The sequence below is a fragment of the Augochlora pura genome, chromosome 10, assembly GCF_028453695.1.
Source record: "Augochlora pura isolate Apur16 chromosome 10, APUR_v2.2.1, whole genome shotgun sequence".
In the NCBI taxonomy this organism is placed as follows: Eukaryota; Metazoa; Arthropoda; class Insecta; order Hymenoptera; family Halictidae; genus Augochlora; species Augochlora pura.
This window is the reverse complement of record NC_135781.1, coordinates 24,680,673-24,706,407: the sequence shown is the minus strand read 5'-3', so window position 1 is coordinate 24,706,407 and position 25,735 is coordinate 24,680,673. Positions and strand designations below refer to the sequence as shown.

The window sequence follows — 25,735 nt, the reverse complement described above, 5'->3', positions numbered from 1 at the left end:
GTATCCACCAAATACGTGTTTCAAATTGTCCGGTTAATGGTACGAAGTATGTACTTACTTTCTAGCATAAAGAAATCAGTCGGTGGCCATAGCTATAATGGCGGCAGTCATGCAATCTCTTTGTGCAGGAGCATTCGAAAAGAAACACGAGAGCAACAAGTTAGAACCGATGTTTAGCAGAGTTTTGGGCTGGCCTCCATTAGTTACGACACCAGCGCAGCCAAACCAAATTGAAAACCTCCGGAATTATAAGGGCTGGGAGAAATTGTGCTATGGATTCATTGGAGGAAATAAGGGCCAGTAATTGATATCCGCTCCTTTGCCGGAACACCTGACAGACGCAGCTGATCACTCTCTAATAAGAAACCCCGAAAAAGGGAGGAGACGCGTGACCGCAACATTCTGAATTTTCCTCTCGCGATAATGGCGGCTGGCCAACACGCGAGCAACGGACTTGAAATCGACTTGAAAAAAGGCAAAATTCGTACGAAAACAAAGAGAAATTGAATCATGATTTTCCATTACACGATTATTTACCGAAGTATCCGAAGGAGGTCGAATAATTCCAAAACAGCAGAAATCCATCCAGTCGACATTGAAGATAGAACTTTCATGATTCTTCCATGATTATCTTCATTGTTCCGTTATTGATATTCTTAAAATTTTCTGCGAACATTATTCCCGACAATATTTTCGTCTTATTTCAAATCGTACTAGATGAACGTAACCAAGCAGGAAACAGTAGACAACTCATGCCGTGTTAGAAAAGTGAACTTGGTATGTTATTCTGGAATTCATAGCTTGAATTCGTGCAATAAATTTCGGCCAAATTTGGAAATTTCATTGAATTGCCCAATGTCGTCATCTTAGATCCATCGACGCCCCTCGATTCGAACTTGAACCGAGTGCAGCGGCCAATTAAACACGTTCGGAACTCGCGTTCTGGGATCTCGTTGCGAAACGCAAGCCGTCCGATGTCTGGGGTAGATATCGCGAACACGCTCGCGTTTCCCTCGAATGAAGCATTTCGCATAAATTAACGAGCCTCGGACAGTCGTCGTGTGCGGCCGGCAATTTCGATCCGTTTCAAGTTTTGCGGCGTGTTGCCGGTGAGACGATTAATCCCGTTCGGCCGACAATGGCGCGGACGAATCGCGTAATGGGACGAGGAGCCCTCGGAAAGGTTCCCATAATTTTCGCGCATTCAACGGAGCCCACAGAACGGCAATTACTGGTTCCTTTAAGAACTTATCGGGACACAAAGTGCGCCGGCCATTATGTCCCCGGCAAGAATGAACGCGCCACGAGTTCCTCAAGGAGCTACGCTTCGCTGAGCCCCTTAACAGTACGCTAAATACTCTCTGCGATGATACGTAATTCTTGTTTTTGTAACTCCATCATTCTTCCAACGATGGATTCGTGCTCAACTGTTCGGATAGAGACTGAGAAAATTCGTTGCTGAATTTCGTTTTAAACCGACTATTTGCTGTTTTGGAAAGTTTAAAGCATCCATTAATTGCAATATCGATCCGTTTCAACGTTGCCGCTAGGAGACCCGTACCATTACACCAATGTACACACTACATTACTATAAAATGAACACAGGTCTCTTTTATTCATGAAACCTGTCTCGCGCTTCGTTTCAACGAAAGAACTTGATGAAATGCAGCGCTCGATGGCCATTCCCCCTTATTTCTTTTCACCGTTGTTTCTCCGTTCAATAACACATATTATTACAAATATGGTGCTGCTGTCATCCAGAGAGCAAAACCATGAACTTATAAACATCTATGTACTAATTCTCTTTCGCGTTCCTCATCGATGGCTCTTGCTACCCCCTGTTACAATGTATCTTCCCTCCGTCAGGAAACGGCTTATAATAGTTAACGAGTCTCGTTTAAGCCCGGTGAAAATTTTGCGGTTCGTTCCGCGGTTCTGCGACAGCTTTCGTGGTAATTTGCTTGAAGAAGCGTAACGCGAGACAGTTGGCGCTGCGTCAAACGCTTATTATTAACACATTATACGGGGGTTATTTCTGATGAAAAATCCCTCGACTTTTCGCAACAGCTCTACGTCTCACCGCACAAAAGACACTGTTTTATTCAATTAAGGAAACCGACAATATGTGGGTATGCTCTAGCACGCGTTCAAGACGATAGCAGTTGGCTGCCAGTGTTTTTCCTTCGTAGGGTCGATGGAAAACGAGCGAGGGTATCTGCCTTGGATGTTATCGGGGCACCTGTCGCCTCTAAATCTTGCTACTTAAGACCGCTAAGTGTCACGGTCATTTCTCACCCTTTCGTCTTCAGCATCGCACTTAATTGGCTAGCGCGTGCTCGCGTGTTTCCACTTCGGATGCGCTGCGCGTGTCTACTTCAAATTATTCTTGGCTTAAATCCGCGTCCGCTCGCGCGAGCTCGCACTCCGATCTCGCCGAATTTAATTAAATTAAATAGGAGAAAGAGCGATTCTGCGGGCCAGAGGAATCGACTCGTCTGCGATATCCAAAGGTTAGCGACTAGGAAATAGGAACGTTCGAAGGAACGCGGCAAAAAATTCATGGCCGATAAGGACGCGGCTGTTGCGCGTTCGAATCGCGCCATTTAATGCCGCGATAGGTCGCCATCGCAACTGACGGATGCGGAGGCTCTCGTGATTTGTTCATCGGCACTTAATTGGTTGGCTTGCGCTGACAACCCGCTGTTTCTCGTTTGACGGCCATTACCTCCTGCCCAGTTGCCATAGTCACGTTGATATAAACTCCGATTTTTACCGGGATAAACTTTCTCGATACCGTGAGCATATTTCAGTCTGTCAAGCAAGCGCGAACAAACGACCGGAGAATCCATACGGCTAGGCTGTCCAAATAGATCTCTCGGAGCCCTCGACGTACTTCATGCTGTAATTATCCTGGCACGGCAGTACAACGGAGCCGTCGTTCACGTTTGATCATGTCCTGAACCGAATCCGAAACTCTCGCGAATCGCTGCCAGACACGATTCCAGAGATAAGATAACTCGGTTGGGCAAGGAAGAAGATGTACAATCAGTTGGCGGAGACTGTTGAATACAAAGTAGAAATGTCAGCGATCAAAGGTTGCATATATTCTCGCTCCAAGCAGACTGCTCCGTATGGGCGTGGTTCAGTTGTCGGCTGGTCAATGACCCAAAGGGTAATCCAAGCTATGCCTGGATTAAGGAATTTCAGTATCACAAGCGTATCTATATTTCACAATGCGAGAAGTAGTAACATCCATCTTGCCCCCTCTCTGTGTATACTGGTCCGAACGGGCGTGGTTTAGTTGCTCCAGCTCCCAATTGAGCAGTGCTCTATGCTCAATTCGTTCTTATGCTTAGTGCAGAAGTAGATTCTAGAAATAGCAATATTAGGTATTTTGGGAGAAGAGTTACACCTGCCTGACCAGGATAGATCATAGAGGATCGTTCAAAATTAGCAGGTCCGGCTATTCCGGGCTTGCCGACCGGTGGCCGAGGGCAAACGGTCAGGCCCAAGACTGGGGAGGGCAAGCAACGCTCGGGCAAGAGCGGACGTCCAAACGCACATAATTTAATAAGGAACGTAGTTTATGAGGCGGCGCGGGAGCCGCGCAACCGGCAACAGTTACAGCCGAGATTTAACAGCTCTACGACGCAGCTTCTCGCCGAGTCTCGTCTCGTGTACGTCCCAAGCGCGTCGCGTTTCGGTTACTCCTTCCACCGTCGCGCAGCTTCGTCGTCTTCTCTCTGGTGTTTCGCGGTTCGTCTGTCCGCTACACGCTCGATGAAGAGCGGCGTAAGCCGGTTGGCTTAATGTTGTTTTAATTAAGTAGGCGGTTAGCCGAAAAGAACTCTGCACTTTCGGTTCTCCCTCTATTTCGAGAGGTGCGGCAGAGGCTAGACCGCATGTGTTCCTCGTATGTTCAGACGTGATGGACGATTTCGCTTGACTAATCGCCGTCTTTTTAACCATCTTCCATTACTCCCCCGTCGCTGCACCGTCGCTGCGCCGCCGCTGCATCGTCGCTACGGTCTCGTCGGGGAGGATGTCGTGATCCCCTATCTTGGCGAGAATTAACGAAGACGCATCGCGATCTCGTCATCTTTGAATTTAGAAAGCGAGCGATCACCCAGGTGACACGACATCAAGATCCGGAGACGGTAAAACCCGTATCGTGTTTCAGGCGGTCTTCGCTATAGGCCAAGCTGATCGCATGCTATCCGAGTTGCATGTCCCGAGTGAATACAGCCGCCTTCGATCTCTCCGCGAATGATAATAGCGACGCCGCCGACACCGCGGAAAGCTAATTTCACGTGCCCGAGTGTATCGGAATTGCGACCGCTAACTTAGTCTGGAATCTCTTAATAAAATGCTACCCTTTCTTCGCATCGACTCGCAATATATTATGCGAACGAGATTGAAATTCTGTGCCACAAATAAAAGAGATCGCGGTTTCAATTGACTGTTAGCGATCGGTTTCATGCTGAAACGAGTCAATCAGCGACGGTCCCGAGCAATTCGAAGCGGAGAGAAATTCACGACTGGCATTTATCGGAGCCATCGAAGTTGTATGTGGCCCAGTCTGATCTGCCTCGGGTCTTCATTACTCCTGTTCGATGTTTCGATAACGATGCTACCTAATTTTACGGTTCGTCGGAGCGACTCCGTTTAATGCGCTGGCCGATATCTACGGTTCTCTTCTCGGACCCCGCGTTTCCGTGAATTTGTGAGAAACAAGAAGACGACGCACCGAGAATGACCGTGTCCCACGACCGGAACTACGCATTTTCTCTTTTCAGGGACGATGGGAAATCGACGAAGCGTCTGGGAAAGTCAGCGTTCACGATGATCTCGAGAAACGACCGAGGTCAGATGTAAATGGTTCGATGAGCGACGAATCGATGTTGAATTGAAACATAACGAAGGATAATGTTTCGTCCGCGTTGTACCGAATTACAGTGCCGAATGACGTTCAACTTCTTCGGTACGTGATTCGCCGTATGGACGAAGAGACACGCAATCATCAGAAATTACAAATTAGCGAGTAATGAAGCGAGAAATAACGCTGTTGCGAGTCTGTCGCGTCCGACACATTCTATTTACGTATCCACCGTAAAAACTTGCGTGATTAATGTTATAGGGAAAACTACAGTTAGGACGTTGCCGCTGTTCGCGAAGCGATAGCCAGCAAAAACGAGATTGCAGCTGGATACCGTGTTGAAATATTGGTATTTTCTGTAATTAGGATATTACGTGCGTTATATCGTCGTTATAACGAGCAGGGAAATTGTTTGCGAAGCCCGGATACGTTCGATTACTTGTCTAATTGAAAAATGGTGATGACGACGTTCGATCGAGCCGAACAACCATGCGATGGCGCCATCTGGCGATGGGGGCTAGTAGATTCGTTGCCTTCATGGAAATGTGCAATGAGAAAAAGAATTTACACAATTTTGTTCAACAATAACAGAGATTCACAACAATGCTATTGCTTTTAACATTAGTTTGTATGTAAATATTGGACATTTATTTAACATTTTTACCATTGAGAGATATCGAGATTCTGAATATTTATAGTGTTTCAGGAGTACAACGATCTAAGATTGAAATAGTAAAATCGTGTTTAAATGCAAATTGAGTTAAAAAAAATTAACGTAAACTTACAGTTACCTAAAAATTATTTTGTAGACTTCTTGTCTGTTTTATCTGTGGTAAATTATATTGTGATCTACATTATCGACAGTTGCACAGTTTGATCACTGTAAAACTACACTCTATGAACATATGAAATTATAAAAATGATTTCCGGATTTCATTTATTTCCGCAGTCATATGCTATACAAAATCTTATAATTAATCTAGTATTATGTAAGAAAAGAGTGTCTTCCAGATTATTTGACGTTTCAATTTTCTTTGCGCAAGTGAAGCAGATTTGCAGTATGTGGATACTTTACTAACTTCACGAATATTTTAAAATGTTGTAAACCGGGAAAGGTATCGTTTAAATTGTTCGCACACAACTTTCCTGTATATGTCCCTGCGCAACTTTCCCGTGCATAATTGTCCGATAATTCTATGCAATCAAACTGCAGTTTTTACCTTCAATAAGAAACGCCAAACAATACCTTAACAATAATCTCGTTACGATTCTAGTGGACTGATAATATGCTAGAAAATTAAGCAACAAAGACATTCGAAATAAGAGAATATTTCGTTCGAACACTGCTACATATCATTTCAGAACTGCCGCCATGTCTTAATTTTAAAACCCTTAATAATAATCGGTATTCAACAATCTTCGACTATTTTACATTACATTTATATAAATTCAAATGACAACCAGTTGATGGATTCAACACGGCACTTTATACACAACAGGAAATAATGGTTACTAAGTTTACTTTTTAATGTATACTCACCATTTCGAATTGGCACTGCAACAGTTGATCAATTTCGTCAACACCGGCTCATCATTTCAATTTCCCACGAATTCTTATTTCTATCGTCGCTGCTTCTCACATTAAAGACCTAGTAATTTACATGAAATCATAATTACACTGCCTGGGACTCGGAAGTAATTTATTCACAAATTCAAAGAAACTCGAAGCAGTCAAAGCTCCCCGCTTCCGACTTGGAACTGTTAATGGCGGGGACCAGGGCCGTCCTGTTGGTGACCTGCATCTAACGCCATCTTCGGCGGCCACAGCAATTAATCAACCCGAAAACCTCTTAAATTAAACAAAACAAGCTATGCAAATTCTCAGGAATACTCAGTGTAACTAAAGTAGACAATGTGTATCGATAAAAGTCACAAATATGTTCGTTGTCACGAAATTCTCCGGTAAATAAGATCAGGGTAATCCGAAGAGTTGTCGCGTCAGTGAGCGGGCAGTCGCGCATGCGCGTATGGGCACTCGCTCGCCACTACAATGTCGGACGTCGAGCGTTCGGTGGTGAGAAGGTCTCTTGCGTTCCCCGTGATTTCCTAAGTGAAACCCTGCGCGCGTGCCAATTTAACTCGTGGCCAGTGCTATAATATGATCGTGTAACTCATCGTCTGCGACGAACCGTGATCGGAAAACAGCGTAGCTGGCACACGGCCGTAAAGATGGGTGAGTAAAAGGCGGAAACCGAGTAGCGAATGCCGGCTAGGTTCCCTATCTCTCTCTTTCCATCGGTGGCTTCGTTCTCCGCCACTGAGAGCGTACCGACGTGTATATGTATGCGTGTGCCCGCGCGGAGTACGTGTCGCGTGAACGCGCGCGCGCGTGCCCCGTGTGCTCTCTCATTCTCATTCTCATCATCCTTTCGTCAAAGAATCGAAAAGTACGAGAGAGCGTGTCGGTGCGACCGCTGCTGATGTGTGGGTGTGCGTGGGGTACGCCCCTGTATCGTGCGCGGTTTCCGCCCGATTTTCACGGGATGCCGTTCTCTCTTCCCTCGTGCACGCCGAATGTTTTCCGCGAAGATCGTAACCCGCTAAACCGACTCCGGGGCCTCTATAAATAGATGGATCCATCGGTTTGACGTTTCCTAGCCCCGAGAGAGCCGGACACGTTTAGTACACCTCGGCGCCGGCTGTTTTTCCTCTCGATTTTGTTTTCCCCGCTGCTCGAGCCTGACCTGCATTCTACCGAACGTTCCGCATCAACTTCGATCTCCTCCTCGCCTAGGCTCGCCACCTTTGACAAACCAACGCCAAGGAAAAACCCCTCGTTGTGCTCTGTGTGTTCGTTCTTCTACTCTACAACCTGCCCCCCTCTTTCTTTCTCTCGCTTATACCTCTCGCGCTAGGTTACATCGATTCGAAACGCGAAAACGGAAGCAAGTGCATCCTCCTCTCGGCTTTCCAGCGTGTCATACCCGATTGCGTAACTCCTACCCGCATGGCTAGAATGCGAACGCCGATTACACCTTTTTAGAGACGTTCCACCGGTGTGGAATTGTCGCTTGGTCACGAGACCTCAGCCCCTCCTCCATGTCCTATGCATAGACCTCCTTGACTCACTTTTCATTTCTGTCAAATGGCCATTGTTTTTTTTCTATCCAGTTAGTGCGTTGAAACGCTTGGAATTCTCTACCTAACAGTTGGGTCACGGGACTTTGTTTCTTTAGGTCAGAAGGTGACGGATTTTTCTAAGCAGTAAGGTTGGCCAGCGTGATGCGACAACAGTCCTACTGGAATTTTCTTTACAGTAAATCTACACCCAGTTTACACATTTTTAACTTCCATTCCGTTAAATATCCTGCTATTAATCCTCCTTCGATCATATATTGACTTGCATGATTATCCTGATGCATTTTGATTTTTCTCCTCTGGGGCCACTAGGCCTAGTTTTGTAGCATGTATGACTAGCACACGACTAATCAGCAGGAAAATTTACTTCATGGACATTATGGATATGATATGTTCTATTATATTTACGTTGAAAAATAATGGAACAATCATGATCGATCGAAAGATTCAGAAAACATAATTTGTATGTACCATTTGCGGCTGCAAGTCCACCTAATGAAAATCCGCATAAATTATTGGTTCGCGATGATGCGACACAATATTCTAATCGCCTGAAATATCGGCAATGGCCGAATGCGTCTGCTGCGTGCACCAGTAGTTACAGGACAGTATCTGCGTACGGCACGCTCGTAAATTTGTCCGTGCAATTATGCGTTCTACCCACGCAACCACCGTGCCTTGCACGATGCGTCGAGTGCGCGCTTCAATACGCACGCAGCGTTGCGAGGAGCGGCGACGTAAGCGCTGCATCCTGCCACGAAGATTATCCTACCGAACCGCACAGGATTTTCTCTCTTCCATAGGGAGACAATTGCGTCCGATTGCACCCTGAGCCAGGAGACCCGTGCTTCGATAGCGGTAGATATACGCTCGATTCATCCTCAAATACGATTAACATCGTTCGGTGAAAGCGTGTGCAAATACGGTGACACGTTTAATGAACTGTCCTTAATTTCCCGTTGCCGCCAGATGCGTCCATTAACTCGAGATATTGACTTTGCTCAAGTACGATCGGTCCGTTATCTGTGCCGCGGGAAATTGTGTCGATCCACTCGAGTTTTTCGCCTAATCGTCCGATCGATCTCGCCGGATTTTCGTAAACTATTCGCCGGTAGAACGAGGCGCAGCTGTTGCCGCCTGCAGTCCAATATGAAAGTAGAACGCGAGTGGTTTAGCACGGTGCCACTGTGCTTCCTGGAATCGCAGCGTGTTATTTCAGCGGAGCGAGGGTGCATTTCGGCTGCGCTCTAAATAATTCACCGATCGACGAATGCTATTGATTTTCTGTTTCGCGTCCCTTGTATATTGACATACATTTGGCACAAGGGTCTCGCCCTCGGAGTGTCGTCTACTACATCGCCGCCTTTCAGCGAAACTGCAACCGCTGCAGATCGATATACCACCCTCCCCCGCTCGCGTTCGATTCACGCTGCGCTGCTAACCGGAAGGGAAAATCTCGTGCGGCGAAATGCACCAGGACTCTCCGTTGCGGCCTTTCTGCGATGCTCGTTAACGAGAAGACGAACCCCGGTAGGAAATCTCGCGGCAATTAGAACGCACGCGTTGCTCTCATAACCGATGGGGTGTTCGCATCCCGAAACCGAACAAAAGCTTTTACAAAAGCATCCGAAGATTCGTTCGTGGATATATATATATATATACTTTCGCATTGGAAAACATTCCTTACCGTTTTTAGAACACGATAAAACTTTCACAATTTCCCGTAGACGTCATGGAGAGGCTAGGACATTAAAATCATAACGATTGAAAGATCGCACGCTTTGGGAGAACTTTGAAAGGACAAAGCGTTATAAAAGGCCACCGTTTTCCAGGAACGGTGGACGCGAGACTAGTGTCCTTTCGCCAGACTATCCGCGAATCGATATTTCACCTACCTACCTACTGTATTCGGGTTACTGGTCGGCGAAGGTCCTGCTAGGAAGTCTTCGTACCAGACGTAATGTGACTCCTTGGTTACGTAACTCGCGAAATACTAGGGAAGCATTGCTCATTATCTGATAAGCAGATACAATTACCTTGGAATATTCATTTGTTTTGTCGTCATAGTGCTCTGCTGCTATGAGTCCGACGGAAAGCAGTTCAAAATTTAATAAAAAGCTAAGCACCGAGATCACTGTACCGAGCAGCGAAAGTGCGGGATCAAAGAAAAAGAGAAATCTCGGGCGAACACAAAAACCGGAAGAGACGAGGGTGCACCAATCCCGAGAAGCAGCCGACTACGTGTCCAATTAGCTCCCATCAATTACGCTCGCCGCGCGTGTAACAGAATCCGGAAAACGAGCCCACGCGAATTTTCTGTGAGCAGGCTAACAAACGTGCTTATCAGTGGGACAAGTTGAAAGCGACAAAATGAGAGCGCCGCGCCGGAAGGATTGCGGCCATCGGACACCGCAGCGGCTAAACGGATTGATGTCTTATGCAATCTTCGTGTCCTCTGCCCGACAAGACGTTAAACAAGATAGGGGGCAGGGAGACGAGGTTCGCGAAACTCTCGAATCAAGTGTGGTTTTTTTTGAGTTGGAGATAAGGTATCGCCTAATGACGAATTGGGATAACCATTCGATAAAGAATACGGACGGGTATTGCAAACATTCGAGCATCGCCACTCCGATCGATCAGCGATCGGTAAAACGAACATACGACGATGTTATAGATTATGAAGACTAGAGAGATTGGAAGACGTGTTCCGTTAAATAAAAAGCTGACGAATTAAGAGGGCCTTATGGCTGAGATTGTGCGTTGTAGGAACGTAGTAGAAACGCAAGCTGTTTCTAATCGGCTATATATATTTAGTTGCACGATATCCCTCCAGGCTGTTTTCGTGCGGTCGTAGATCTTGTATCGCGTTCACCCGATTCATTCTTCTCCCCTTCTCCTCGAAATACCCTTGATAATAGGTCGAACGTAAGACTAATTATCTCTTTAGCAACGGCGGCGTTACTTAAGATCCAAGAGAAAACGAGGCAATTGAATGAGATAACCGGGAACACGAAAACACTCTTCCCGATTCTCGAGACCTCCGCAGATCGACGCTGCAAGCCATTGCGGGAACATCCACTCCGTGCGGCTCGTTATCGGTTAATTAATGCATAACGAGAAGAGACCATGGATGGGCTCGTCCGCGACCGGTCACGTTTGCGAAAGCAGTCGAGATTCCGCGCAGCCGGGGCGATGTCATCGGGTCGAGAACCAACACAGCGTCTTGGACTCGGGAGGTCATATAAATTTTGTGTCACCGGCAGACGTTCGCCTTGAGATGCGGATGCTTGTGCCGGATAGGGCGGCGGATTGCAGTCCGTTAGCTCGTTATCATCAAAGGAATTCCGGAGCTGAATCGAAAAGTTCGACTTTGACCGTAACTTTCTCGGTGGCCGGTTACTTGCGCAATGCCCCTCGGATCAAGGCTCAACAAGCCCGCGTTTAACAATGGGAAGAACGATTTTTGTCGCAAAGTTGATTACAGAGTCGCTAATTACATTGTTCGAGAGAAAGGAATTGAAAAGTCGGGGGCAGGTGATCCGGGGATGGAAGTGAGGCTAACTTCTAAAGGGTAGTTTCATCCCGACAAACCAAAGGGAACTTACCTGTTAAACTTCTCGCCGCAAAACGTTGAATTTACCTCGATTCCTTCGTAGACCGAACCTCGATGTCGTATGATGTAAACATAATCACAGCATATGGCTATAGCCGCGCTCCGCTGCATGCAGTTACGAGATCTACGTGCATCGAGAAGGGAATCCAACACCGCGCAGGCCTTATCTTCTTTCAGATAGCGTTGGTATGCGTTACAGGAGCTTGTAGACGCCGCCGAGAAATACCTAGGAATCAAAGACTTTATTTACGCAACCGAAAAGTTCTCGCGTGCTGCCACTGCGCTGGCCCGAAGGTAATCCAGGCGAAACTTTATCTTACCGATTTTTTCAGTACCGATCTTCCACTACGGTGTTCGTACTCCGTAGCGTCGAGTTTCGTGACCCCCTTAGCGCCTCGTTTCTGCCCCCGCCAGGAAGGCAACGGCGAGTCGTCGGCCAATCGACGGGCACCCGAATAGCCTCCGTCGTTCGCAACGGACTCTGCTACTTCCAAACAGCGCGACCTTATCAGATAGAATTCTACGAGCGGTCATCAAATCTGTAATGGCTCGGCAAATTGCAAAACGCATTAACGATTTATTTCGAGATTTCTCGACGATTTAAAACGAAGATTAACCTGACCTATCATCGGTACAATAAAGTAGTAAATAATCGTTCTGAGATGTTTATGGGGTCGTTGCAAAGCGGAGGTTCCGATCTTTAAATGTACGTTAAGATCTAACAAATTTTGCAATGTGTTGTAAACATTTTAATACGTAGCTTTTTCAAAAAAAGTCATGTCGTTTCCAGCTATTTGCCTGCTATATTATATGAAATACTGCGACAAAATAAGAATCGTAGAATTGAAGAAGAATTATACCGCAACTTGTTTTTACAAAGTCATAGCAATTTGAATATTGACAAAGTCTAGAGATTTCTAGGAACAATCATAACGGACGGAAGCAGGTATTTTACCGATTTTTCCTCGGAGAGGAAAACAATTGGCCACCGATCCCGATCGACAGCAGCTGTCACGAAGCTGTCGCTCTCGCAGGATCTCGACCGCGCAATCACATCGACGACGGCCGTGAAAAGTAAACGTCAGAGAAGCCGCGCGGCTTGACAATCGAGACCCGTGCCGTGGCATGAATCCCCGCGCCGCACCGGTCCGGGCCACGCCGGTCTCGATTCTCCGGCGCTCCGTCAGTCTGTGATCGGCAGTCGAGCCGATGATATCGCGTGTGCTCGGTAAACGATAGAATCGCGACTAAGTGCGCCAAATCGAACCGAACGGGAATAGCACGACTATTGGATTTTAAACCACGACGTAGCTCCTTATCCCGATAATTTCTGTTTATCTTATCGGCGAAGAGAAAGGGAAGAGGTGTAGTCAATTTTACGACGCTGGAGTGTTACGCAACGACGCGACAGCGACCAGCAGGGACAATGAAGTCGAAGACGAGCGAGAGTTTTATAGCGAGTGAAAGTAACGGGGTCAAGAGGGACCAGGAACTCAAGCAGAAAGTGCTGAAGAAGGGTAAGAGTTCGGTCGAGACCTGACTTCCTCTTGATTGACACGCATCTAATCGGGATGCATTCGATGGCCCGAGACTTCTCGTGGTGTATCGCCGGTGGAATAAGAAGGCTGGCTCGAGTTTCACGCGGCTCGTTTGCTAATGGGCTCGTCAGGCGTGTCGTAACCGATCGTTGACTGTAATTAATGCAGGAATTAATTGTTGCATGTTAGTTTCGAGTAAGAGTTGTCCAGGCGGCATGAGTCATATGTAACCAAGCATCAAGGTCGGTTTACGGTGTTTCTAGTCAAAGTGTGCATTAAAAACGTCTTTCAGAAGACGGCACTTCAAACTTCTGAAGTTAAAATATGTCAGCCTGAATCGTTTTGTTTTATCGTACGAGCTCGGTAAATTCGTCACGAGGCTTGTTGTGTCTTCGATGAAGAGCCAACACTCGATTCGAATATCGAAACATAGGTTCGGTAGCATTCGGCGCTACGATCGTGAAATTTTTGCTTCGGGATCGCATATTACAGTTACGCGGAACTATCGCCGCGCGAAAGTGGAGCTAGAGTCCATCGTTCGCGAGAACGAGTTGTATCGATAACGTGAAAATGCATGTAACGCGGCGTGACATCATCCACTCGAAGATAGAATGCATGTTTTTCTTTTTAAAGCGAGAGATACTACATTGAGTTCGAAATCGACGATGCGATAGGTCGAATCAGATGACAGAGCAGATTAGATTGAGTTATTTCCAAAAGGAAGATAGTTCGATCGAGAAGAAGATTATGGCAACTCTAGATTAGAAGAAGGGAGGCGAATTTTATGTGGACAGAAAATTGTTGACGATCGACTCCGCTCGGATGCAGCCTCTCGATTCAGGCGGTCGACGAAGCGAGTCAATTAACGGGCCATTAGGGCGATAATGAACGCTTGTTCGCAGGTTTTTCTGCATCGCGGCCTTTGCAATCGTTGCGATATTGTTTCGCTAATCGGCGACGCCTTGGCGGGACACACGGGTACACCGTGTATAGAGTAGTTACTTTGTAATTCAATTCTTCGTTCATTTCCCGTGGGCTACCGTTCGCGACGCTCGATACATTATTAAATAGTTGTAACACTATTGTAACGCGGTTAATTACAGACAGAAGCCCCGCTGTATCCTGTCGCATACGCAACGCTCGATTATGCGGCGGTCGGGCTTGCGCAAAAATAAATTACACGGAATCCGATTCGTCCTCTGCGCCGCTATTCTTCAGGTTTCTCGTTTTTCTCGCGCGTAAACTCTTCCTGGACAAGCGATGTCGATCCTCGTGCCGTATAACGAGCGAGGCGGCGCGCGGAACGGTTCTTATCGCCACGTAATAGTCCATTTATTACACTTTTCTCATGGTATACCGTTGATACTCTCAGATAGAGTCTGCAAAATTGCTGATAAGCTTGGAATGAGCTATTAGCAAACCGGAGCGTAGATAACGCCGACCTGCCAGAAACGCGCACAATTCTTTCGTGAACTCCGTTCGACGCGGATTTCGTGACAATATTTTGTTCGATCCATCGCAAGACTTCTCGCCGTCGCGATAATTGAATTTCTTGCGGTCGAAAAGATTATCGGATTCGTGTTTAGAGGATCGCTTGCCGGACGATCTACGGACGCGCTATGTACCAGCGAAATCGTTTATTATCGCGGTGACATTAGCGGTGACAAGAAGTCAACGACGGAACGCGTGCCTTGCGTCCAGACATTTCGGTAAGCAACCAACGTTTTGCGATAGCTTATCGTCGTCCGGTTGATAAATAGATATATTTGCCCGACGTAATTCAGCCAGGGCTCGCCGAATATTTGCTCCGAGGCATTTCGCGGTGCTCGAAATTAACATAAAAGAAAAAACTGACTTACAATCGTCCGCATCGGACGCATTCAATCGGTCCTCGATATTCTATGACCCAGAGTGCATCGGGAGAAAGAGCCCGGCCGCTTGGGGGTCGCCGCGTTTGACCCCACTTTGCGACATCCTATTTAGACCACTTATGAATCATATTAACATACCGAGGCGGAGAGGAACGTTATGTGGAGCGAGCGGTTCGGTGATGGATCGCTGTTACGGAGACTCGCGCGACACCCTCTCAAACCGGTTCACTTTTACGGAACGGAGGAATGCGGACGGTTTTCAGCGGTTTTCCTCTTTAAGCTTCCGCCCTGAACCGCAGCCCAGGAATTACATCCCGTCGCCGCCTCGAAACTTATTTCTGCCCACGTATTCTCGATGCCCCGTAACGTAGAATGCACTTAATCGTCAACCACTGGTATCCCAAAACGTAAAAATTATGGATTCTAAATACAGCGGCCTCTAGACAATCTTCGTACATAGAATTTCCGAGTTTCCACAAATCGTCGACATTTGAACTGTTGTAATTTTGTATAAACGAGTCGCGTTACGGCAAGCCCGGACTCACCTTGTAGCATGAATCTGCTACTTTTCTTGTGCACAGTTAATTCTCTTGCGAGACAATGGTACATAATATAACAGTTGGTAAATCGATGTCGATTCTATCGAAACCTACGCATTCTGTCGAGACACTTGTAAAAGTAATATTACAGATATCGAATGAATTTTTCTTTACCGTTTTGCAAACATAACGTTGTTTCGAGCTTCAAAGACAGTTTCAGTCCTGAGAATTAGGTAAAGATTAGATTAGACCGCTCGAAACGAGTTCAACGAGGCAAACTGTTAATAAACGATGCAAATGCCGGATCGCGCGTTCGCTGAACCGGGGAATTAATAACGAGGAATTTCAGCGGGAATTTTAGGTAACCTGGAAACACGGTTTCGCGACATCCCATTTAGACGGACTTGCGAGTCGTGTTAACGCGACGCGAGGGTACACGTAGGATGTAGGACAAACTGCGTGTGGGTGAACAACCCAGTGACGCAACAATCACTTTTTTTCTTTGCGAACCCTCCGCACAATTTCCTGGCAAATAAATCGTTGGATAGTTTGGACGGTTGAATCACGTTAGCCGGTTCGCGCGGAGGTTGTCGGGAACAAATCAAGACTCGAGACATAAGTGGTTTCGTAGGTGTTGCGGGTTACCAGATTGTCAATGTCCCCGCCTTATCATCGGTCATTAAAAATTCTGAGCGCCTCCTACGATGCCTCGTACCGGTTTACACGCGATTACCGAGGTGAATTCTGGGCCAGGAATTTCATGGAGTTTGTTAACCTCGCCCGACCCCCATTTGCATCCATATCCGATCTTCGATCTTCGATGCATGATAAAAGAGACAACTAATTACAAAGTATTTAATTAATTTGTATTATCAATTAGTTTTTCATTTATAATTCTTACGTATGGGAGTTAGAATATGGAATTTGCGATCTCTCGGAAGCAATTGTGATCGTCTCCTTGTCAGAATTTGATGCTCGGACATCTGCACGCGGCCTCTTGTCACACTCTGACGTTAACTATTTGGTCAAAGACCGCAGGAAAGTAAGGAGTACGCACACTTGAAACGTTGGCTCGCAGACACGATAAAGACGTCTAGAAATTTAACAGACAGTGTCCGCGCGAAGAGATAACTAGTGCAAGTGTTGAAAAATAGAAGTTCCACTTCGCGTGGCGACCAAAGCACAAGCGCTGCTTTGTAAGAGGAGCGCAGTGGTAATTGAGAAAATGTGTGCACTAAACAACTGCACAGGAACTGTTCGCGCATGTTACTCGCTCTGAAAATCCGCGGGCCAGTTATGAGCATTGGAAGACTGCTTGCCACGTACGCCGCGATGCTCGGCCCGATTGTGTACGCGTGTAATGTATACAATAGCAAGCCATTCACGAGAACGCGTTCGCTATAAAACGCCAGAAGAATAACAAACATGGTACGCGAAATCTGCAACCTCCGATAGCAATGCGGATGCGTACTACAATCGTCATTCATCATAGCCATGTCAGAAACGACAGGCGGCGGTTGTACGGGAGCAAATCGCGATGCAAAGCAATATGGTTAACGACACCGGAGCTGGAAGTTAAAAGTAATCGCTACGATGTTCTATGAATCCTACAACCTTTACCAACACGATCAAAAACTATTGTAGCATCGCCGTGTACGAACGGCATTCGATGCGTTAAATAAAGACTTCTGGGTACGGTCTGCCAGAATTCGATGCTGTCATCGTTCCGATTAGGATTTTAATTCCACATGTAGTAAACAATTTGTTGACACTGTCCAGCTGTGGAGCGTCTTTTTCTCTTTGTCAAGATAAAATGTTATTCGTTGATCGATGGGTTCGGCATATCGGTTTAATTTCATGGCAGGCTTTAGTGACGCACATTCGATCGAAAGCTGCTATAAATCGAGGGTGTGACGGGCAGACGAGGGTGTGTCTCTTCCCGGTTCAATTCAAACAGAACTCGTTCGCCGATACCTCGTCCCTTCTCTACTTTACCTGAAAACGTCAAGAAAAATCTCGACAAGTTCGAACGTGTCTCATTCAATGCCCTTGTAAACCTGTTTTCCGACGATCGGAGAAGTTTCACTGATTTCCCATCGGTAATTCGATTGATCAAGAACGCTGGAAACAGTCCTTGCAGACGTGTTCAGGTCGCGTGACAGCAGAGATGACGTCAAAACACACGATCTGCTCTCGGCCGAGTGATGTCATCGTATATTTTTAAAGTCCCCCGACGAATCGCGAGACTCCGTTGCCCCTATTGAACCACCGCCGTTTCTTCGCATAATCGGCGAGGATTCGTCGCCCTCAAGTTCGCCGAGAATCGTCTCGAGGGTGTCGGCGATAATCATCGAGCCTCGGCCAACGGTTTAGATTTGGAGAAATCACTGGCCACAGTCTTCTCCTCGAGCGTGACGTTTAAACGAATTAACGAGGCGGCTCGTGAAAGCTTTCCGAGAAAGTAACTAACGCCTTTTCCGTCCAACTTCCTCCATTCTCAAGACCGCGATAATTTTGCAATAGAAATTAACGATCAGAAAAATTATCGATCTATACCAAAATCATTCCGAATTTCATTTCGAAATGACAAACGATGCAACCGATGCGAAACAATTACTGTGCAGTCCTATTCTCGGACAAAATTCGGATTAGGGCAGTGCCGTGTTTCTTTCCATAGAGTCGTTTGGATAACCTTCTCGAAAGGGGAGAGAGAGTTTAATCCGATGACTTTCCCGCGAGCATTTTTGAGTCACCGACCATATTTTCGTCTCGATGATGGCATCGCCCCGAGTGTCAGTGGCAGCGCTCCCGGGCGTGCCAAAACAGCTCTAATTACTCATCGTCCATTACAAAGCGGATAGCACGATACTAATCGTGTTTTCTTCAGTTGCGGACCATTTCGAAGATACGCCGGGAATATAACGTTGTTTGCGTAATGGGAGAATCGATCGGCTCGCTCGGGAGATAACCGGCTCTCTTTCTCTTGGCTTGTTCCAATAATGAATCGCCTCTCCCGACGGCAACTGGACATCCCCTTTCTTCCGCGGCTAACACCATTGTGACCGGGCAGACGGGCTAGAGCAATTTATAGACCGGGAGAGGGACCCCGCGTTCAAAACAACAGATAACTTCATGAAACAGATGCGCTTATCTTCGGCTACCCCATTGACTTCGGGCTGAATCATTAACTTCAGAGACATAGGTTGATCCAAGTTCCAACACTGATCGGAGACTTTACGTTGGATAGTCTTTTTTTCCCTGTAAAACTTGGTCCAATTATCTCTTGGTACTCAATTGATTTCAGACTGGATTCTCGAGCTTGTGCTCTAGAGGCTGACACCCTTCTTGTAAATTGCAAACGCTGTTTAACTCTGCCGAAATCTTCGCTTCGCCGTGTTTTCAAATGTTTATTTATAACGCTTGGAATGCTTCCAAGCGAAGGAACTACCGTTCGATCGCGGATCAATTGTTCACCTCGCCAGGAAAAATCGCATTCTTTCTCGTGGCGTGCAAGGAATGCCCATTTCGCAGCGAGGAGGCTGGGAATGACTGGGAAAAAGTTCTCAGCGTGAGTCAGCCGACTGGTCAAGCAGCGTTGACGGTCATTCCCCGTTTCCTTTAACACTTTGTCCGTCCCGCGGATTGAAGGAAAGACAAATGTTCCCAGCTAATCCCATTTGTCAGCGCGCTACCAAGAATCGGATGCTAAAAAGAGCGTTTCACGGAAAAGAATCAATAGTTGCGTAGACGAACACATTAACACGATAGTGTCTCTGGGACCAACCTTTCGAGCGAGACACGCGTTTATGCCTCCGTGCTTATCGATTGGAATTTATTCGGACCGGCTGTCGGGGATTCGCAATCCGTCCTTGCAAAAAGTCTTTTGTGCTGGTGATTTCCGCCGTCATTTTATAATACCGTAGATGCGAATCTCGTGTGGTAACACAGTCGCGAGTGTTGACGTAGAATTATTCTTTTTCCCCAAGGCAAAACCGGTTGCCAGCGTCGTAAAACAATCATGTTCCTCCTTTTCTAAGTTTGTATGATTTGCATGTGAAACGGATTTTACAATTTACTTCTTTCTCTGGACTCGCTCGTGTAAAAGCTACTTCGTGTTTCAGTGGAGCAAACAGATTAACGCATTCCCTGCTAGACTAAATCGTAGCGATAAATCTTCGTTACATGCATTAATCTTTGGACGGCGGGCCATTTTCGCAACTATCGTTCAATTGTCGCTGTTCACAACCATTTTCACCTTTATTTTCCACTTTTTCAAAACATTTTTTAATATACTTCCCATAGATCCGTTCGTCTTTCCGTTGAGCAATTATTATAATTATTACAGCAATTTATTTCGCTCGGTTACCAAAGACTGAGTAATCGAATGACGACTTATATTTACGTTGAATCTTTTCGAGACTTTTTAAAGAATTTTCTACATACGTTCCAAGTTAGCACCGACATCCTAAAAGGATCGATCCAGCCAGGCTTCCTAGCTGCACTGTGACGACCAGATCGAGTCAACGATCGCCACGATGTTAAGCATAATTGCGTTTGCGTAACTGGACGTGTGTCAACTCTCGGCCGCAGCTGTTACACGTGTCGTAAAGCTTGTCGTATCGTTTCGTTCCGATTTACGAGCCGGCCTCGTTTCGCAGGCCCGTCTGCAATCGATCGGGCCCGGTTCTCTCGCGATCCTTGGCTTTTCTCCGGAAACCTGCGTGTCTGCCCACGCACAAACATTTCTGAATCGCGACACGAAATGAGCATTCAATTAACGTAAAAACCAGCTCGCGTTTTTGCTCCGTGGCTTCTGCTGGCAATGGAAACGCGGAAGGTCCCGCCGAAAGGTCCATTAAAAAGCGAACAGCTAACTGTTAAGAATCGCTGTAAGAAGCCGCGCGGCGACAATTTAATCGCGACGATGATTTGTTCGCCTCGTGCCTCCCTTTTTCAAATTGCTCGATTATTTGGAATCGCGGCGCGGTGCGACAGGTGAAGCAATATGTCAGCCGTGAATTTTTTTTCCCAGTGCGACGACGTCTGCGTGTTGAAAACGGTCGACGGGCTGCGCGAGGCTGGTTCGACCGCTTCCAGTGCGGCTGAAAGAGAAGACCTTCACCCGGATTCGATACGCGGGCTGGCCCGACCCGGCCCGCGAGCGAAGTGCACTCCGACAAGTGCTCGTGCCACCTTTTTTCTCCGTCTCCCTGACACTTTTCTTATCCGACGGCTAACCAGGCCTTTGACTCACGCTTTAGAATTTCTACAACGATTGGTTTACGCGTGCAACAGTCCATATTCCCTTGGAGCATGAAGCGACTGCTGATCAAAGTCGAACCGTCGTGCCGACAATTCTACCGATACGCAAGACGAATGCTTGATTAAATTCGTCAGCCAATTTTCGTCCCATGCAACCTGTTGGCACAATTTAGAATGGAAAACAGACCCCTGTGGCCACGTTTGATTTCACAGATCACAGATCTCGACCCATAGTTGTTGCTGTATTTGAGGCGTTTAGCACAGAAGCGGTGGAAGGTAATTTTATGGCTCTTTGGCTTCACATGTTCACTGTCCCGTGCAGCAGATGCGATGCATGGTCGCAACCAGTATTGAGTAATGTTTAGTTAGGAATGTAGAATGTATATTACGTGGTAAACTTCGTTGGATATCCAGTAGTCGATTTTCGAAACTTGCTATGCTCTCGTCAGTTCCTTTCAGTGAAACAGCTTCTTGATTGGATTCGGATTAAGCCAGCTATAATTTTTAACTACGACGAGGATCGTTCAATTTCTGCTGGTAAGAACATGCACGTAGTATACACGAGATCTTGAAGAAGATCGGAATTTTCTTCTTCCACACCAAAGTATTTAGAACTCGCTTTAGTCGAACAGTCGATTTAGAATTTACCACGTTCTTTTCTCGCGAAAGCAGTAGAATCCTGATAATCGTCTCCGTCGTATCGTTGGGCTGGTAGAAAGGCAGAGAAATCGCGGCGGATAACTGAAATTCTAGGCTGTTCCGAAAATTCCAAGCGACATGCCGAAAGGTTCGATTTTCATCGTTCCAGGCTTGCCCCTGCTAATTCGCCATTATCGCTCGTCGCGGCTTGTCGATCAGGAAGCCGTAAGTGATCGACCGCTTTTTACAGCGTGGAAAATCTGGCTCGAACCGCGTTATCTTTTCCTGGAAACTGGCTGCCTCGCTCTATTTGCTATTAATTAGCGGGGCCCGGTGGTACGTCGATGTTTTGCGAAACAATTCTCGCAGCGTTCGGCAAAGGGAGCAAGGAAGTCCTTTCTAAGCGATCGCGCGGAGAGAGCACTGGTTCCGCGCGGAACTTTTACCTTCGGCGAGTGAAAGACTCGATGATCAAAGATAAAAGATTGCCGGGAGATTTCTTCCTTTCTCCATGCGAAAACTACGCGTCCCACAAATTGGCAGAATAACGAGAACGTGGCAATCCTTGATCGAGTTCGTTGGCCAATCGTCTAATACCTTCTACCGGGGTTGACTGATAAACCGAAAGCCCTCTTGGGAGCAGTCAACGACTCATTAGTCTGTTAAACAGGATCCATTGATCGGTTTACGCGATTGATCACGTATTTACCCAGGCACGCACATATAATGCGGTTCAGATTGTTCGAACAGAGGTGGTAGAGCAGGGAAACCGGGTTCGAAGGCCAGCGGTTTCAATATTCAGAGAATTAGGGTTGGAGAGACGAATCTAGAGCAGCCGATGGCGATACTTGTTGGCTGTTCGTGATCTCTGAGCAATCACATCGTCTCCACCATCGCGATTTCCTCTCCCGTACTCCTCTTCGTTATACAATTCGAATTTGAACAACTATTTGGTGTTTCAGGTAAAACGTTCTGCCAGTCTTGCAAGAAGAAGTGCAGCGGGGAGGTGCTACGAGTGCAGGACAAGTATTTCCACATAGGGTGTTTCAAGTGTGCTCAGTGCAACGCGAGCTTGGCGCAGGGCGGCTTTTTCGCACGCGAGGGCTCTTACTACTGCACCAAGGTACTGAAACGTATAAATAAAAGACCGTCGTGGCCGATAGAAAAAATGAAGAACGTGGGGAACGCTATTATTTGGAGCGCGTAATGCACTCGCCGCTTGTATAGTCGCGTTTCCCAGTCCAGCCCTTCGTTTTTACCTGTTCCATACTTCGTCCTACATCCTACGGCGAAGGTCTGTTGAACCTAGAGAACCTCTAGTTACAGCCTTTTAAACTTTGAGTTCAATTAACGACATTTCCTTGGGGGTTCTCTGGGATTTTAGTTCTGCTTCGCGTCGACTTGCTATAGTTTTTACTGGCAGCGAACGTTAAGTTAATTATTTATGTTTCCAGGACTACAGGGAACGCTGGGGCACCAAGTGCGCCGGTTGTGGCGAGTACGTGGAGGGCGACGTGGTCACCGCTGGCGAAAAACACGCCTTCCACCCGAACTGTTTCCACTGTCAGAGATGCAGGCAGCCTCTGCTGGGTCAGGGCACTAAGGTGTCGCTCGTGCAAGGTGAGTGTGACCCCTTGATATCGAGACGCGTTCCCTCCCTGGTTGATTCGGAAGCAACAGGCTTCCAGATTCTAGGTCAGGTTTGGCCCTGAGAGCCATTGCCCTAACCTACCGAGGGCGAGAGCACCGAAGCCGCGCCTCCCAAAGTCGGCGAACATGGTAATGTAGCAAGCGTCTGCTCTCACCGCTGTGACGCGAATCTGCAGCCGTTGCCCTCGAGGGCAATCCGGAACTCTCGGACCAAAGAGAGCTGTCCGTGACAAGTCCCGAATTTGGAAGCTTGTGTTCTGCCTTCGAGAGAACTCGAACTTTAAAAGCAAAGCGTTCCTAGCCGAGAGAATTCACTTTATTAGGATCGAGAGGCCCATTATGATTCGTCGAAAGGGTCGCAGAAGTTTGAAACGTTTCGTTTAAATAAGTCGCGTTTCGATGCGACCCACGAAATTGGTATACTGACGAACCTGTTAAAGCAAATTACCACTTAGGTGTATCGTAGCGGATTAACGAGGCCATGCTCGCGTGGCCTTGTACCGGTTACACCGTTGAAGCTCGGAGATACGTCTGCATCCGAGATACTTGGAGTATGACCCCATCCCGCGAGTTGAAACCCCCTTCGATCCGATCGTTATATTGTCCGCGAACAAATATTTATGCGCATCGGCACATGCAACCTCGGCCGCTTTATCGATCGTCCCGCGAGAGAGGACCGTGTATTTTTAGAGATCAAGCTCCAGAAATGCATAGCCGGCTCTCTACTGTTCTCGCCGCGATACAATTTCCTCGATATTCTGAAACCGGTTCATTCGCTGTGCAAATCGCCATTTTTGCCCCGTCAAGTCGAACACGGGCAGACACTGCTCTTTGGAGCACTACTCCGTCGGAGTCGAGAGCATCGGAACCACGCCTACTGGGAATTGGTCGTAGTTAGAACGACAGCGTTTCCCTTGGTAACGTCTCAATTTCATCTCGGACATTCCGCGAAGCTTTCAACAAGGTTCTCATTTGCCCCCGAAGAATAGATAATGTCAGAAATCGCTGTGCCAGACAGCAATCGTTGATTAATAGATGTTTTAGCCGCAAGGTAGAATCATTTGCTCCTAAGATCTGGTCTTGAAATTGGAAAAAAAGAAACAGATCGAAGGACCCTTCTCTCGGAAGGATTTTAGCACCAAGGATGTATGCCGAATATTCGGAATCTATTGTATCTTTTTCCAAAAAGACGTTTCAACCGCGAAAAATCATTGTTCCGAAGGAGCGATGCGTTTGCGCTGATCGGAAATGCATGTTTCCAGATGTGCGACACGAGAGTCGAGTCGCCTGGCTATTTATACGCTAGGATGATTTAATCAAGAGCAAGTAAACAATCGGCGAAAGCTGGCTGGCGGCGCCGAGCGCGTACAAACGATGAATCAGTCGGCGAAGATACGCTAGCCGGGATAAAAGACAATGGTCGCGGCGCGGCGTCGAGCTGTGCGTCAGCAGATCGTCGACCGGATCCGTCCAATCCTAACTAACCGAGCATTGTCTATAGGTCAAGCTCTATGCCATCGATGCGTCGGTATCCCGGTTCGAGAGGCCTCGACGCCGGTCGGCAATAACGCGACGACCAGAGGAGCCGGAGACGGGCCCTCCGACCCCGGTGCTTGCGCCGGTTGCGGAAACCAATTACGGGAAGGTCAGGCTTTGGTAGCGCTCGATCGACAGTGGCACGTCTGGTGCTTCAAGTGCCACAGCTGCGACACCGTGCTCCACGGCGAGTACATGGGAAAGTGAGTCGAGAAAATCGCCGGTTTTTCCTCCCCTAGCTCGTTCAATCTTGGAGACCCCTGCCGCCTGCAATTTTCATTAGACCGCCAGACGAGCGAGCTCTCCGCTTTGCTCGGCCTCTATGCCCCAACAATGAAACTCCATGGTTCCGCGATTTAACATTCTATCGATTTCAAGCGTGGATTCTACGCTTGGCGCAAGCTCTTTTCACTGTGTCGCTACAGACCGAGAGCTTTTCAATTCAATCCTTTCATTGGTTAACCCTTTTAGTACCGGCGAACAGAACGTGCCTAAGCGAAGAATACCGGGCCGAATTGGCGAATTTGCAGAGGTTTGCGAAAATGCTCGTAAAAACGAAAGTAGAAGTGATATTTACAAAATATAAAAAGCAGCATATTCGGAAATAAAGGGAGAATAAAACGATATGAATTGTGTTTCATTATTTGTTGAAAATCATAAGAATAACATAAACATAAGACATAACAGAAATCGTACAAAAGTGATTACTCTTTTTCAAATGGTAATTGCACATAAAAAATGTCATCATTTGGTCATAGCTCCATATACATCATTTAGTATAATGTATAGACATTGCATTTTGCAATCATTTGCAATACAATAGCAGAAGTCGGATAACAAAACGGAAGGATAACGCTATGATGCACGGCAAGCGTCAGACAGATCTACTACACAAGTGGATCGTGCAGCTGGTAATACGTCACTAAAAAAAATATAAGTGTTATTATAGATATTTATAGTTAGTTTTCTAGCCACTAAAAATATGTAATGTCACCCACATTGAAACAAATGTTGGTGATCAAGATCAGAATGATGCTTTAGGCATTGTCGTTGTGGCGACGACATGTAATATT

General features: G+C 46.9%; 1 protein-coding gene across 13 annotated transcripts in view; it reads left to right on the top strand.

Moving 5' to 3' along the window:
- The first annotated feature begins 6,907 nt into the window (after nt 1-6,907).
- Nucleotides 6,908-25,735, top strand: part of Unc-115a (actin binding LIM protein Uncoordinated 115a) — a 32,153-nt gene continuing 13,325 nt past the window's right edge. For 7 of the 13 annotated variants that reach the window (XM_078193299.1, XM_078193298.1, XM_078193288.1 and 4 more), the window contains exons 1-4: nt 12,805-13,144; nt 22,439-22,599; nt 22,931-23,096; nt 24,628-24,865. In XM_078193299.1, the coding sequence (XP_078049425.1) occupies nt 13,054-13,144; nt 22,439-22,599; nt 22,931-23,096; nt 24,628-24,865 (656 nt within the window). In that variant the 5' untranslated portion in view covers nt 12,805-13,053. Of the gene's footprint in view, nt 7,110-12,804; nt 13,145-22,438; nt 22,600-22,930; nt 23,097-24,627; nt 24,866-25,735 lie in introns of those variants that run through there. The other 6 variants (XM_078193289.1, XM_078193294.1, XM_078193293.1 and 3 more) reach the window with 2 other exon arrangements.